Source organism: Xenopus tropicalis, chromosome 5 (assembly GCF_000004195.4).
Source record: "Xenopus tropicalis strain Nigerian chromosome 5, UCB_Xtro_10.0, whole genome shotgun sequence".
NCBI classification, from domain to species: domain Eukaryota; kingdom Metazoa; phylum Chordata; class Amphibia; order Anura; family Pipidae; genus Xenopus; species Xenopus tropicalis.
In genome coordinates, this window is record NC_030681.2 from 77,954,390 (window position 1) to 77,969,902 (window position 15,513).

General features: G+C 40.0%; 1 protein-coding gene across 4 annotated transcripts; it reads right to left on the minus strand.

Moving 5' to 3' along the window:
• On the minus strand, window positions 1–14,175 carry cep57l1 (centrosomal protein 57kDa-like 1). Of its 4 annotated transcripts, XM_012963114.3 has the most exons (11): window positions 14,091–14,175; window positions 12,513–12,696; window positions 11,229–11,408; window positions 10,632–10,753; window positions 9,395–9,499; window positions 7,369–7,446; window positions 5,272–5,367; window positions 4,302–4,382; window positions 3,991–4,220; window positions 2,677–2,821; window positions 1–352 (listed from the first exon to the last, which is right to left on the minus strand). In XM_012963114.3, the coding sequence occupies exons 2-11, from the start codon at window positions 12,685–12,687 to the stop codon at window positions 113–115; spliced, it is 1,452 nt and encodes a 483-aa protein (XP_012818568.2). In that variant the 5' UTR covers window positions 12,688–12,696; window positions 14,091–14,175; the 3' UTR covers window positions 1–112.
• Between the last annotated feature and the right edge of the window lie 1,338 nt (window positions 14,176–15,513).

Below are 15,513 nucleotides of genomic sequence, written 5' to 3' on the forward strand. Positions count from 1 at the left end.
TGAAGTTTAAAAACTTTATTTAAAATATAAAAATACAATGGCATTGTTGCTCATAGGACAAACCAAGTAAATAGGGGAAAAGGATATTCACATTGAAAATAGATATTTAATATTATTTTTCCCACATTATGTCATCTTTCTTTAAGGTCATCTGAATTTTTCGCACACTTTTAAGGAGCTCAAGGGAAGCTTTGCTGTTAGGGGTACCAGGGCCATCTGCCAGATCTCCTTTTCTCCTTGGTGTGCTCGGATCTTTGGCACCAGTGTTCTGCTTATCTGCAGCCAACTTTGTTACAGATGTAGGCCTAGGTTGTTCCTTTAGTAACTTAGCAGTTTTCTTCAGTTTATTGACCTAAAGTAATTAAAAGGTTAAGAAAAATGCATTAAAATATGTTTATTACATATCACTTCTTTTGTATGCAGGTCTGGTTGCTTGGTCAGATATTCTGCTACTTAGTGTGGCCAGTTTTAACAGAACCTGTATTTCTAGCTCATAGTCTAATACTCACAATATAACTTAGTATAGGTTGCCATCATGTGACACTTTCCTGGGCTACAACCTGTTTACATATTAGTCAGCCCCTGACTAATGTAACCAATTACTATCAGCCATACAATGGATATAAAAAGTCTACACATATCAGCAAAATGGTAGGTTTTTGTTTATCTATACTAAAGTAAAAAAACAAAAAAATAGTTTAGTGAAAAAAGGAAATCATAAAATCATACAAAAACCTGGTTGCATTAGTGTGCTCACCCCTTAAACTACTACTTGGTCGAAGCAAGAGTCTATCAATTTGACACATCTGCAAAAATATCATAGATCTGTCAAAATGCAAGGGCACCTCCTGTACACAGCTCTCTTTAAATCACCCACAGATTTTCAATCAGATTAAGGTCTGGGTTCTGGCTGGGCTGTCATGCTGAAAGGAAGTTCCTCCTTATCTTCAGCTTCCTAGTACAGTGCTGTCCAACTGGTGGCCCGCGACCCCCCTCTGTGTGGTCCCCCACCTGTCTGGCTGCTTTGATGGCTTACCTTTGTGTAAACTTTAAATGGTATCAGTACTGAGATTAGTTGCCCCCCTGCATTGTTCTCACCTCAGATTCAGGCTGTAAACCCCGTGTATTGTTTAAAAATGTAATCCCCTGTGTTGTTCACACCTTTTAATCGCTGCATTGTTCACCCCCTGTGTTGTTCACACCTTTTAATCCCTGCATTGTTCACCCCCTGCATTGTTCACACCTCAGGCTAAGGCTGTAATCACTCACATTGTTCCCCTGTTCACACCTCAGACATTGTATGTACTGCCTGACCTATGCTGTCTGTGTGTATGGCACACACAGGTAGAGCAGGCAGAGTATGGTGCACACACAGGTAAAGCAGGCAGAGTATGGTGCACACTGGCAGCATAGGGCAGGGAGGGTATGGCACACACAGAGTAGGGCAGGCAGAGTATGGCACACGCACGCAGCTAAGGGCAGGCAGAGTGTGGCACACACAGGCAGCATAGGGCAGGGAGGGTATGGCACACACAGGCAGCATAGGGCAGGGAGGGTATGGCACACACAGGCAGCATAGGGCAGGGAGGGTATGGCACACACAGGCAGCATAGGGCAGGGAGGGTATGGCACACACAGGCAGGGTAAGGCAGGCAGAGCATGACACACAGGCAGCTAAGGGCAGGCAAAGTAAGGCACACACACAGGCAGGGTAGGGCAGGCAGAGTATGGCACACACAGGCAGGGTAGGGCAGGCAAAGTATGGTGCATAGGACAGGCAGAGTATGGCACACACTGGCAGCATAGGGCAGGCAGAGTATGGCACACACAGGCAGCAAAGGGCAAGCAGAGTACTGCCTGTGTGTGCCATACTCTGCCTGCCTTATGCTGCCTGTGGGAGGTGAACCTGGCAGGGGTTTGTTCTGCAAGTTTATTAGCAGTCGGAAATAGCCAATAAATGGTCCCTAAGGTGTGTAATTATGTGCTGGGGGTTACTGTGCTTTACACAGGGGAAGAGGAGGCATATGGATTTAAGGTTATGTCTTAATATGACCATAATATAATTCTTTCACAAATAAATGACGGTTGATATCCCTGCAGTGAGGACCATGCATTTGGGTTTTTGCTGCACTACCACCATTGTAATAAAATGGGTGGTTTGAAGTGGGTGTGGTTTAAAAGGGGAGTGGTCAAAACTGGCTTCCATTAGCGGCCCTCCACCATGTATGCTAGAGAAATTCCGGCCCTCGGCACCGCAGAAGTTGGACAGCACTGTCCTAGCACATGCTTGAAGGTTTTGTGACAATATAGACTGATACTTGAATGAGACTATCCACCTTGACTAAAGCACCAGTTCCAGCTAATGAAATTCAGCACCAAAGCATAAGTATTAATAAAGACTGATCGTTTTAAAGACTGATCATGGTGGTCCCTTAGATTTTCCAGTGTGCACTGCTGCAGCTGGAAACTTTATGTAAATTATACTTACATTATCTTACTTTGAAGAACATAATGCGGTCATGTGCAAACAACTAACTTTTGTCTGCATGTTGCTTAAAGGTATATCATTACAACTGGACTTCAATTTTTACCATAATTTTTACACTAGATTATACCACCATCTGTATAACAGCATGTCAGAGTGTGACATTACACCTATGATGTTATGTTGCTTACATTTAACTGATGACGTTTTAATTTCATTATCTGATCACTTTTTATTTCCATTTGCTTCACAACATAATCTAGTTCTCGTTCTAGATCTTCTTTCATGTCAGTGTTCTTTGTTTCATTGATATGCCTGAGAAGCTCTTGGTGTTCACTAGGAAAAAATGCATATGTTAGACAAGCAAGTGATACAGTAAGTGACCAGTAACGGAAAAAGTAAGACCAATCAACAGGGCTTGTAGAGAAAATGAAATGCATTTTTTTTTTATACTAAAAGGTACACAAATGTACTCGGTTAACCTCCATGGTCACACGCACAAAAAAACCTACACAGATTCGAGGTTTAATATTGCCTTTGTAACACATGAAGAGTATACCGTAGTGGAAATGCCAAATATTGATGGTACAAGTATAGGATCTTTAATCCTGGGGACCTGGGGTTTTACAGATAAGGGATCTTTCCATAAAAAGTCTACTGTTTTACAAAGAATATAGAAAATATTTTTAAGAATTAAAATTCATTGTTTAAAATGGACATTACGGTATTACGGGGTTGTCTTTCCATAATTCTAAGTTTTCTATAAAAGGTTTCCGGATAATGGATCCTATAGCTGTAGTATGGAAAAAATAGAAAATGACTAACAGACAGAGCTTAGAACAGCTTGCTGTGCAAGCAAGTAAAGGTCCTCTACTAAGAACATGAAGAATCTATGGTGCTGAAGGAAATGAAGGCAGATATGTATGGAGGGCTACTGGAGAAATCACAGAAGTAAAAAGGATATGATTTCAGCATGCAACTACTATATGTCGTAAAATTACCTTATTAAAATTACCATTATTTCTATAAAGACTGCGTTTTGTAGGCAGGCTAAGAAAAGCAGATTGGCTCTCTTCTACATCTCTGTATAGCTGCATTGACAGACACAGCTTCTGTCTGCCTGCAGCTAAACAAGGTGGAAATTGGCCTGAACAACATGAAAACAGGCATTTTCAGATCCACCTCCATGTAGCTGTACTCAGGCGGAAGCTATGCTTGTCAGTGCAGCTATATGGAGCTGCGGAAGACAGCATATCTGCTTCTCTCAGACTGTCTACAAAACTCAGGCTGAGAGAAGCAGAGTCAACACTGTGTGACCAGGGCCTTACATTATAAGTTCTTGTAAGAGCTTTCTGATCCTATTTTTATTCTGTAATCTTTGTTTATTAAATTATTGTAATAGCCCTGTTTGGCATACATAATAATGTAAAGTGCTGCGTAACTTGCAGAACTGTAGATCCATTACTTTATGAATGCCTATTGATATATAACTATGGAGTACTCACAAACTAATTTGCCCCAGCTCATCTTGTAAAGCTAACAAAATGTCAGACAAATTGTCTCCGGTAAAAGAAGATATTAAGCGCGTGGGTATAGTTCTACTTCCACCTGGCAAAACGGAGGGTTTGTGTTCAGCAGTTTTAGGGTTCTTTTGTGAAACCTGTGGGCTGTGGTGTTTCATCATGTGCAACACGTTCTGAACATTCGCACTCAGAGAATGGCTGGAAGTTGTTGACTATAAAACAGGAGAGGTGCATGTTAGGAGTAAGCCACAAATCAAAAGCAAATTAATGAAACAACACTAAAATACACTCACCTTTCCTGCGACAAAGGGGAGTTCTCCTGCCTTTGGGTAAAAGCATTTTGAAGGAGGCTCTTTGCTTACAGAATTTTTTAGCTTAAAACAAAAAGGAAAAAAACATTTACAACTTAAATGTTATTAGATCAAAATCAATACCGCAGTGCTCAGCATCTACTTTAGGACCACAATGCTCCACTTTTCTCTCAGAGCATGTTATAAGACTTGGAGTGGTAGGGTTAGCTGTGGAAAGAGAGGCAGACAAGCTTCCTGGACAAAACTGATAGATCCTGCTTAATACTTTTTGAGACTTCCACAACCTCAAGAGATTGTTCTGAACAATTTGGTTAAAATAGACCACTATTTTTATTGGTTATACTTAAGGAAAATTAAGATATAATTATATTCCCTCCAATCACCCATTTCCCTGGAAAAGGCTAGCGAGGTGGCATTCAGGTCAGTGCTGTGCAATACCTTTATGCAAACCTGGCGCCATAGGACGGATTGCCTTGGCACTCCAGTCCCCTTTTCTCCAGGAGACCCTCTGCTGCCGGCAGCAGTCCCTCTCTACTTATAACAAGAGCATGGCCCCCCTAGGAATACCACTGTATCAGCAATAACACTCATTTTATGCCAATGCATGAATGTACCTACTTTTCTTTTCTTGTTGTTATTTAATAAAAACAGTTTAAAAATAAAAAAAAAAAAAAAATTAAACAAGGGGGAGTGGAGTCAAAACTGAGCAAATTTCGGGAAAATATAAAATGCAGCAATGTAAAATCTGTAATAACATCTAGATTTTAGCAATCACTGCATCATGACATCATGACACAGTTGGTAAGCATAGCAAAGAAACATCTTTTCAGAAAAACAATGGTATTTAGCAGAACGTTAATGTTATTAGTATTAGAACTATTGGCGACCAAATGAATAGATTTAACTAAAATATCAGTACGGTTTCCAAGATAAGGCAAGTAAAAAGTAATACCTTTGACTGCTTCTTTTTCTTCACTTTTCTTTGAGTGGAATTTTGAGCAGAAGCTGAAGAAAGTAAAATTCTGTTTACTTCCAAACTAGTTTGAACCTGTGAAGTTGAGAGAGAAATATTAATAGTATTATTTTATTCAATAAATTTTGATTTTTCACAAAAGACTCTTAAGGACAAACAAAAACTGATAACGAGCAACTAGCCTTCCTCTGTTTGACGTGGGGTGTATACGTATGATAAACATCACTTCACAAGGCCCCAGTTTAAGTTATGCCACATTGGATATTCTGTGTAACTTCATGAGAAGGAGACAAAACTTTAAAAATTGCCCCTCTATTCACTTTACTAGCAATCATCTAAAAGTGCCCAATGCACTTTCCCCAACATGTTGTTACAGCTAGAAAATTAGTCAGTATTTGAGTGAGAAAAAGTGCACAAGGCACGGTTTTAGGCAATGTACTGTATGTATAATAGGTTTCACTCTGATTAACACACTAATAAACACCAAAGACAAAGAAGAGGCCTATATCACATATTTGTCCATATGTAATAAAAGGCACTTAGCTTGTCTAGGTTCATAACAACCAATAAAATTCAGATCAAGTGCATATTTTCTGTCCTGCAAACTGACAAAAGGACACTAGCCATGTCAAAGCGCAAAAATATGGGGTGTTTTTACACTATGGGCCTAAAGCCTCCAACAGTTCCTGATGTTGACATACAAAACTGAATGCTGGGGCTAGCTAAGTGTTTGTCCATAGAATGGCATTCAAATCATAAAGAGCATTATAACTCAATGACAAAGTGAGTTGTGGTTGACACATTCATACCGAAGAGTTAGAATACTCTAATGATTTAAAGGCAAGTCTATGTAGTTGACTGCACTGTGCTCCTACAATTACTTGCAGTCAGTATTCTATCTAAGCAGATTATCTCGTACATCCACAGTTTTGACATAGCATATAAACAGCAAATTGTTAAGTGCACAAAATAATATTGTATGCTCACACATAATTCATATTGTAATAAAATGGCTGGGTTAGTTGTAGATGGACGATATGTTTCTCCCAGGGTTTTGCATAGTTGGTACCCTGGAACATGGAATAATTAATCACAAACCCAGCCCTTTAATACAGACCTTAGCAGCAAGGTGATTGCTGCAGCTGAGAGCCTTTTAAAAAGACTCCAGTGTGGGGAGGGGGAGTCTCTCCCCCACTACACAGGTAGCAGGAGCTGCGCTGCATGGGAAAGGTACTTATGATTTCTGATTTTGTTTTCTTCTATTAAGTTGGAAAAGTCACCCAACTGTAGTTAGCCAGCGCTCTGGTGCAAGGGTTTATTTTCTTTTTTCTTATTTTGTGTTTGTTACTGAAGTTTTGTAACAAAATAAACTGCTGGCACTTGCCTGTAAGGGCTCTGGTACACGGGGAGATTAGTCGCCCGCGGCAAAACTCCCTGCTCGCGGGCGACTAATCTCCCCGAGTTGCCTTCCCTCTGCCATCCCACCGGCGAACATGTAAGTCGCCGGCGGGATGGCAGACGCGGCGAGGCGATTTCGGGAAATCGGCGAAAAAGCCTCGCGAGTCTTTTTCGGCGTTTTGCGCGAAATCGCGCCGCCGCGCCTGCCATCCCGCCGGCGACTTACATGTTCGCCGGTGGGATGGCAGAGGGAAGGCAACTCGGGGAGATTAGTCGCCCGCGAGCAGGGAGTTTTGCCGCGGGCGACTAATCTCCCCGTGTACCAGAGCCCTAAGAGAGCAACCTCTGTGACTGCTATGTTTACCCTAAAAGACTGTGGGAAGCGGCCATAAGACACTGAACCAGATCCCCTGTAGGTTCAAGTGTCACAATATACATGAATGCAATCACTCATACACTATTATGCACACATAATCATTTGAACCCTCCACTGGTTTTGAAAACGTGCATGTAAGACACTTCCCATGAATGCTGTCTACAATTAGAGGAAATGATACTCATAAAATGTATACAGTACATATATGCAAACAGTCTGATTGATATTCCATTTAAAAGTAAGTGTGCAAAGTTACCTTGAAAGTACAGCAGACTTGTGGCATACTTTCTTGTCATTCTTACCTGAGCTGCTTTATCCTGCAGTGCTTTCCGGTTTTGCTCCTCAACACTAAGCTTTTCCTCCAAATGCTGGATTTTAGTCTGCAATTTGAAAAAGTTGCATTTCTGTCTTTGAGCTTATAGAAAAAAAAAAGTATATACACCCTGCTACTTTTGAATTGTGATTGTAAAACCATTAAAGTGCACTGAATTACTAAAATCCCCGTTAACATGCCCTGAATTAAATTCAATATTTGGGAATTAAAGATTTGGTGGAATGTTAGAGCTCAGTGCTGACACTTAGCACAAACACCACATATAACAGAAATTTGGTGTAAGATTGCTTAAAGGACAAATAAAGCTTAACTAAAGAAGTAGGCTAGAAATGTTGTGCATTATGTATTGGGATTCTGTACCAGCCTAAGGCAACCACAACCCTTTAGCAGATAAGATTTGTGCCCCCAGCAGCTCCCCATCTTCTTTATTGCCGATTGCACATGCTTTGGGCTACTGTCAGTTACTGAGTTTAAGTACCAACTCTGTACACTTATTAATATTATATATATTATTATATGGCAGCTCTCAAACTGCCTCATTTTCTGCTTGATAATTTTTCAACGACCCCTAAGCTTAGCTTCTCAACAGCTGCCCAGGGCACACTAAGCATGTCCACTGCACTGGCCAGTTCTAACTGGATCCAACCTTTACAGGTTAGTTCTCCTTTAACCCTTTTACTAACAACGGCGTACGTCGCTGCAGTAAAAGGCTTATTCTGCCAAAAACATTCGCCGTACGTTGTTTGGCAGATAAAGATACTCTCTGCAGAAGCGGCATGTGCAATGACAGCCCCCTGGGCAACGAGCAAGAGGTGAGGGGACGAGGGCAGAGGGATTGGAGGGCCCATAAAGTGAAACAGTGCAAAATGTTCAAAAACTGTCTGGCAATACAAGTTCCGCTTTGACCAAAACGGCTGGCAGTGAAAGGGTTAAAGCAGTCAAACACACAGACAAACTGACACATTAACAAATGTATCAAATCATTACACACTTTCCAGACTCTTGGAAAACAAATTCCTGACAGTCACAAAATTATTTAGTAAATCTGAAAAAATACTTTGGGATTTGTCAGTTTGAATCTTAATTAGTCTGCTCTTTATTGTCATGATTCCTGTCTTTTATCTGCATAGCCAAAGCAGTTCTTTGGCTGAGCTTTCCACCCAAGTGGCGGGCCAAATATGAGAGATCATACGATTGGGCCCATTCATGAAACCACAAATTTTTTTTTTTTCCAGAACAAAAACACATTTTTCTAAATTTTAGAACTTTTTGCAACGACCGCGATAATATCGTTAAAATAGTATAACGTTTTCGTTAACTTCCACTAAAAAATCGTATTTTTCGCTAGGACTATGACCATTTCGGAATTTATTCAAGCTTTGGTATCTTTTGGCCAGGTTGGAGCTGCAGAGTGCCATTGAGTCACATAGGAGGCTTCCAAAATCATGCATTGAAGTTTCAAAGCCAGAAAGGTTTTTGCGCCGTTTACGATCGTTTGGATACGAAAATTTTGTGACTTTCGGATCGCAACCACAATAGTTTCGTACAACCAAGAAAAGAATATCGCACAATTTTCACACACCAGAAATTAACGTGGTTACTCCAATCATGTTTTTAATTAGCGAAAATTCATGGTTTCATGAATGGGCCCCCATGTGTCCCTTGTCAGACATAAGTTTACATGGGGGACCATGAAGAGCAGTCAGCCACAAACTTATACGCTTCCTGATAGGGTCCACTATCCCCTCTTATTATATGACTGAACCACAGCTAGATAATGACAATGCATGGAATTATTTTAGAACTATACACAGGTCAAAGCTTAGGATGAAAGAGGATGAATAGGCAGCCACATGCCCACATATATATATATATGTAGGTCACAATGGAATTTTCTGTCCATTCAATATGTATGTGTGTGTATATCAACTAATATTCTAAATATAAGGGTCATTCCAAGTGAAATAACACAGCACCAATAATTTCTGTCTCACCTCTGCAGACTTGTGTGTGGCTGAGAGCCTAGTACACATCTTTTCCAGTACTTCAAGTTTCTTAAGTTTAGATTGTATCTCCTTTTGTTCTTTTTGTGTCAGCATCTAAATAATGTGACAGAATATCTGTTTTCAGACTACACTAGCTTGCAAAATATTACCTAAAACACATGATAAATATTATATGCACAATTCTTTGTTGTATGTTGCACAGCCCTTTATTCTGAAGCAAAAAATGCAAATTAAAGAGTCCTCCTCTAGAAAGAAAACCAGTCTGCAAATGGAGGTATTTTAATGGACAAAACAAATTGGCATCCCCAGTGTGTTAAACTGTTCTTGTCCTTCGAGAGCATTCTGTGACAGCACTGAGCAAGGGGCTACATTACTAGTTTTGGTGCTAAATTGCACATGGGGAGGGGTTGCCAACTCTAGCAAAGCAACAATTAGGTTTCATTCATCTGCTACATGCAAAGGTCTAATTGGTTGCTATGGGCAATGTTAGGCACCAGTGTTAGTAAATTAGCAGTAACATTAACATTTTGTGTCAACGGTCTCATCCCTATGTGTACAGATACAAATCTGCAGGAAAGAATGAGATCATAGTTTATTTTACAGAGGAATGTATAGTACTACACAGCTGATGCCTTTAACCCTTTGTTTGCCAGTGATTTTACCAGGTTAAGGCTCCTTTGGTAAAACCATGTTGCTAGGCAATGTGTTTTTTTAACAGCATATGCTATGTTGTTGGCACATTGGACTGTGCTTGCTAATAACATAACTCCAACATCATTGGCAGGAAGAATGTTAATAACCACTTATGGATACATAACAGCTGTTAGAAGGCTGACAGAGCTCGAATGCCACAGAAGTTGAAGAGCTTATTGTCTGACATCCCTAAGCTAAAATGTATAAATACAATGGATTATTACATATTTATTTTAGTAATTATAAGCAAATTCCGGTTAGGGTAGTATAGAATATAAACATTTTTGTCATATTACTACAAAATAATAATAGCATGCTAAGCTTGTCAGCTACATCAGGGCAACCAATATACTGGACAATACTACATTAGAAAAACATCAGTTAAGAAAAAGTTCTGATATGTTTCTGATTTTCCCAAAATAGCAATATGCATAAAATGTTTAGTCACATCCATACTCCTAAAATAATATCATTGCACAACCAGTAATTTACAAGGATATAGGTAGTGGTTTGACAGGTGGATGTTCCTTACCTGATGCTCATGAATTGTGGTCTTTTGTGTATCAGCATTCTCCATCATTTCTTTCATGTAATCTAGCTGTTTCTCAAGTAATGAGCACCGCTGCTTGGCATTATTTAGCTGCTTGCCAATATCTAGGTCAAGAAAAGAAATGGAATTTTGAGCAAATTAATGGCTAAAACTTGGAAATACAGCCAATGCAAATGTTTCATCAAAAGACAAGAGAACCCAAATTCACTGTGAGGGGGCAAAAGGTCAGGCAGAAAAGGTTTTATCACAGTGAATTTTGGTTTATGAATCCTTTTAAGTAATGCTTTTAAGGAACAGCTAGTGTATTCCATATAAGTGTAAAAATAAGGACTGTCCAAGCATATCTTTCAATGCCTTAAATATATATATCTGAACTGCTCTAAAGATTTAAAACAGAGCAGTGGTTCCCAAATGTTGACTATTTGTGGTTTGCAACATAGTTATACTGTATATCTACTATACAGCGTTGCATACACAAGTAGTGTTATATGAATAAAAATATACATACTTCCTACCAAAATACAAAACTGTACTGCTGAGCGGTGAAAACTCTTGTTAAATAGATATGGGCCACATTACCATTTTGTTGGTTTGTGGCTTCCTTTGCAGCCAATTCTGCAGACTGTTTCTCAGACTCCAGAACCTTTTTGTGCTCACCAGCTACTCTAGTCAAGTTTGTTAAACGATCACGAGCATGAGTTTTTTCCAGTTCTAGTCGACATATTTTCTCTTGAAGAGTCTTCAGTGCAGAAATTAGAGCTGATTGGTATGACAACAAAATGATTCAATTATTAAAAAAATGTAATTTTGTTTGTTATTTAAATAAACTAGCAAAAAAACAGGCCCAAACATAGAGATGCGTAGTAAATGTATCTGCCCTGATTCCCCAGGAAAAAAAACATTTATAATGCCTGGGGCATTCTAGCTATTTAAATACTTGGAAGAAATACAGCACTCATATAGCTACAGTGGCTGCACCTTTTATAGTCAATTGCTTTTCTTGAGGATGCAAATTTTTTTTTTTTTTAAGTATTTTTATTTTATTTGATCAATAGTTGTGCAGTGCATACCAAACTCCATGTATATTGTTCAGTGCAAATGTCAATACCATTTACATAGTATCATCGTACATTAATCCAGTTGCCTAAGCTTACGCTAACTACGTGACTTAAAGGTCCATATTTTGTTGAAGAAACAGTCCTTTCAGTGGTATAGTTTGTGGATTGTTGTGTGCCCAGCCAATGTATAGTTGTGTATTATAGGAAAAAAAACACTTTGTACATAAGCCAATTAAGAAAGAAAAAATAAACAGTAACAAGGAATATACTTGGTCTCTAATACCAAGTTGTTTGCCAGAAGGTTGAGTTTGTACGTATGTATGTATAACTTTATTTATAAAGCGCCACAAGGGTACGCATCGCTGTACAATCTTACAGAATACAAAATTACACACAGGGAGGACACAGTGATATAATAAATAAATACAATAAATAAATAAATATATAAGTGCCATGTGGTATGAGACACAGTAGGAAGGGGGTCCCTGCCCTGTAGAGCTTACAATCTAAGTGGTTGGGTAACATACAGGCACAAGTTGGAAGGTAAGAGTGCACCAGGTATGGGCATTTGCCCTTAAGCGCAGGACTGGGCAAAATAATGTTTTAGTGCTCCAGAAGGTAGTGAAGATTATCTAGGGTTACCCTCTCAACCTCTTCACAGGGCTTGTGCTATGTACCAATTAGTAGTTTGGAAACAATTATGTATTTTTGACATTCATTGTCTGTGGAATTATACCAATAAATGTCTCTCATGTTTCATGCTTAGGATACCAAATACTCTTTTAGAGCAGTAAGTTTACATCACCTCTACTGTTTGGTGCTTGAAGAATGTCATACTGATGAGGACTGATGTTTTCCAGTGCAGAACACTGTATTTTCTTGGATGATACAGATTCAAATTTGATATGGTCAGGCAAAGGAGCATACGAAGGAAACTGGTGAAAACTTGAAAGGTAACTTTCCTTTGACAGCGATTCCATCCTAAGAAGCTATGAGGAGAATATAAACACATATGCAGTTAAGGAAAAGAGAAAAGATACAATCAAATTACAGTAAAATAAAAATCACCATTTTATACCTATGAAATCACCGATTTTTTTTTTTTTTGCATTTGATCAGGCACTTTTTCTTGTGGTCCCTAACAACATGTCAATAAAGATGTGATTCTGATTGAATGCCCTTTAAAATATATTATAAATGGTACATCATCAGTATTAATCTGCAATTAGTTATGACTCAATGAAATGTATTATTAAAAAAAAAATGTAACCCACCTATGTAAAGCTGAACGGCTTCGTAAGTCATATACCCCCCAGTGATTGACCTCCTCTAGCAGTGGCAACTAATCTCCTCTGAATGCTTTTCTACTGGTGTAAATCGTATTTATGTTTCGCTTTGGCTTTCTGATGTTGGGCAGTTTCCTCGCGAGGCAACTTCTGAAGCAGGAGCAACGCATGTTTTCCTACTGGCGATTTACATTATAAACCGTCAGGGGTGGACCAAGCCATACGGACGCCCTAGGCAACCCGGCCAGCCTCTTCACCCCAGCACTCACCCGGCATACTTGAGAACACGCAGTGACTAGCTGCAGGGGTGAGAGAGCATGGCTGCATGGACTAGGGGTAGGCAGAAGAGGTAACTACCTGGCTACCCCCGTTGTTGCACCCTAGGCAGGTGCCTTTTCTGTCTCCACCTAGTTCCGACTCTGTCGCCAGTAGGAAAGCATTCAGAGGAGACTAGCCGCCACCACTGGAGAAGATTAATCACGGGGTGACTAATCTCATCATGTGTCATTGCCCAGCTGTGCAGCACTTAACCTGCTGTCAGTGAGCTGCAGACTTTGAAAGGAAGGGTGGTTGTTAGGGTGTCTATGGAGTATATTTATCATGCTGTATAAAAAGTGGAGTGAAGCATTACTGGTGATGTTGCCCAGGGCAACCAATCAGCAATAAGATTTCAACAGTTAGAAAACCAAAGCATCGGATTGGCTGCTATGAGCAACATCACCGGTAATGTTTTACTCCACTTTTTACACATCATGATAAATATACCCCTAAAGTGTTCTTTCCCCTTAACAGCTTTTTGTACCCCTTGTTTTGTCACAGAAGTTTTAGTCCAGGTAAAGTTGGATGAAAATTGGATAGGCTGAGGGGAAAGCTCTGTGCAACTCTACAGAAACTAAAACTTCCAATGCCAAAACGAGCAGTACTGAAAGCTGTGTAGAGCAAAGCCCATGCATGCAACATAGCAAGCAACCAATCTTCCGAAGTCTGGGTCTCTGAAGTCAGGCTAACCCAATTAAGTGCATACCGCCCGACTGTCCCACTTATCATTCCCGATTTTCCTAACACAGCACGCAGTCTAGTCCCGGATCGCTACTTACATCTCTCGCTCAGCTGTTAATGGCAAATGCCTTGCCTCCTGTTTTACTGAAAACCCCGCCGCCTCAAGTCTCATCACGCGAGATTATGGCGTCACGCTCCCAGGTAACTGCAGCGCCGCGGCCCTAGCCGCTCTGAGAGAGAGAGACTAATGTTTGTATCGGTTACCTGCTGTTCCATTCGCCTCCTGGCTACCAACATTTTATCAGAAGTCATGTCTTGTGCCAGGGAACTAAAAAAAAGCCTCTTCTCCCAAATCGCCCAGAAAGGAAAGCCTTTTTGTCCAAATTAGCGCTAAGTAGAATTTTAGTCATCATTTCAGGTTTTTGTACTTTGAGGGACCTAGTGTTTTTGTTTAAGCAGGGGCTAATATGGCAATAGTTAATGAGTGAGATTGACTAATCATTTCCTCTGACCTTGACTCTTATATGTGTGGGTTACTTGTTAGTTGTGCAGCAGAAAGTTAGGGGGCCCCAGAAGAGAGTTTGACCAAAAAGTTTCTGAGCAAATTAGGGCATACCTCCCAACATTTCATTAAGAGAAAGAGGGACAAAAATATGTGACGCGGGTAGTGCGGCAACATTTTTTGGCCATGCCTGCTTTGTGACCACGCCCCTGCATGCCACACCCACTTTACATGCCCCAGATGAATAAAGGACATATTAACTTCAAAGGTGCCAGTATGACTACATTAAATTGATAAAGGGCATATTAACCCCAGACATGCCAGTAAAATTACTAAATAAAACTGATAAAGGGCATATCAACTTCAGACATGTCAACAGTTTTGTGTATTTTCCAAAGTTATAAACAGGGCCCATTCCAGTGGTACATTAATCTATGTTATTTCCTTCTATTCTTAATCAGTTGTAAGCAAAACAATATTAATGTACCACTAGAATTTCTAGCCATATTAACAAGGCCAGCTTAAGGTTCCCAAACTTATAAGGGTCCCTTTAAAATGTCTGTTATATTTTATGAACGGATCAGCGATACCTCTGTTTTCTATTGCACATGCTGTGCTCTGCCAGAGATTCCCAGAAGTGAGAGATATATGTTAGGGGTGGAAAGGTGAAACTGCCCAGCACACAAATAAAGACAGCAGCCTCTTCTGCCTGATAAAAGACAGAGCGCACCCTCAGCCCCTGACCCGGTAAACAGGAGCAAGGAGAGGAATGCGCGTCAGTGCCTATAGTTGACCCGTGCCTGTCACAAATGCTCCTCCCAGGACAATTAAACATCAAGGTAAACCTGTGAGCTTGAGGTAGCAGGGGAGATTCAAGAGTTTTGAAAACCAGGAAAATGTTAAATGTTTATTGGAAATTCCTTACAGTATTTATTATTATGCAAAAAAAAGTGTGTAAATTTGCTTTAAAGTACCCTGGATTCTTAAAACATACTCTGATGAACAACTGCTTGTGACTT

Bases quoted from the DNA above. Each gene is read 5' to 3' on its own strand.
- cep57l1 (XM_012963114.3), bottom strand. From the start codon at position 12,687: ATGGAATCGCTGTCAAAGGAAAGTTACCTTTCAAGTTTTCACCAGTTT. The intron at 10,754-11,228 runs GTAATGTGGCCC...TTCTTGACCTAG, and splicing joins AGCCACAAACCAACAAAATG to ATATTGGCAAGCAGCTAAAT. The intron at 5,368-7,368 runs GTAAGAATGACA...TCAACTTCACAG, and splicing joins TGCAGGATAAAGCAGCTCAG to GTTCAAACTAGTTTGGAAGT.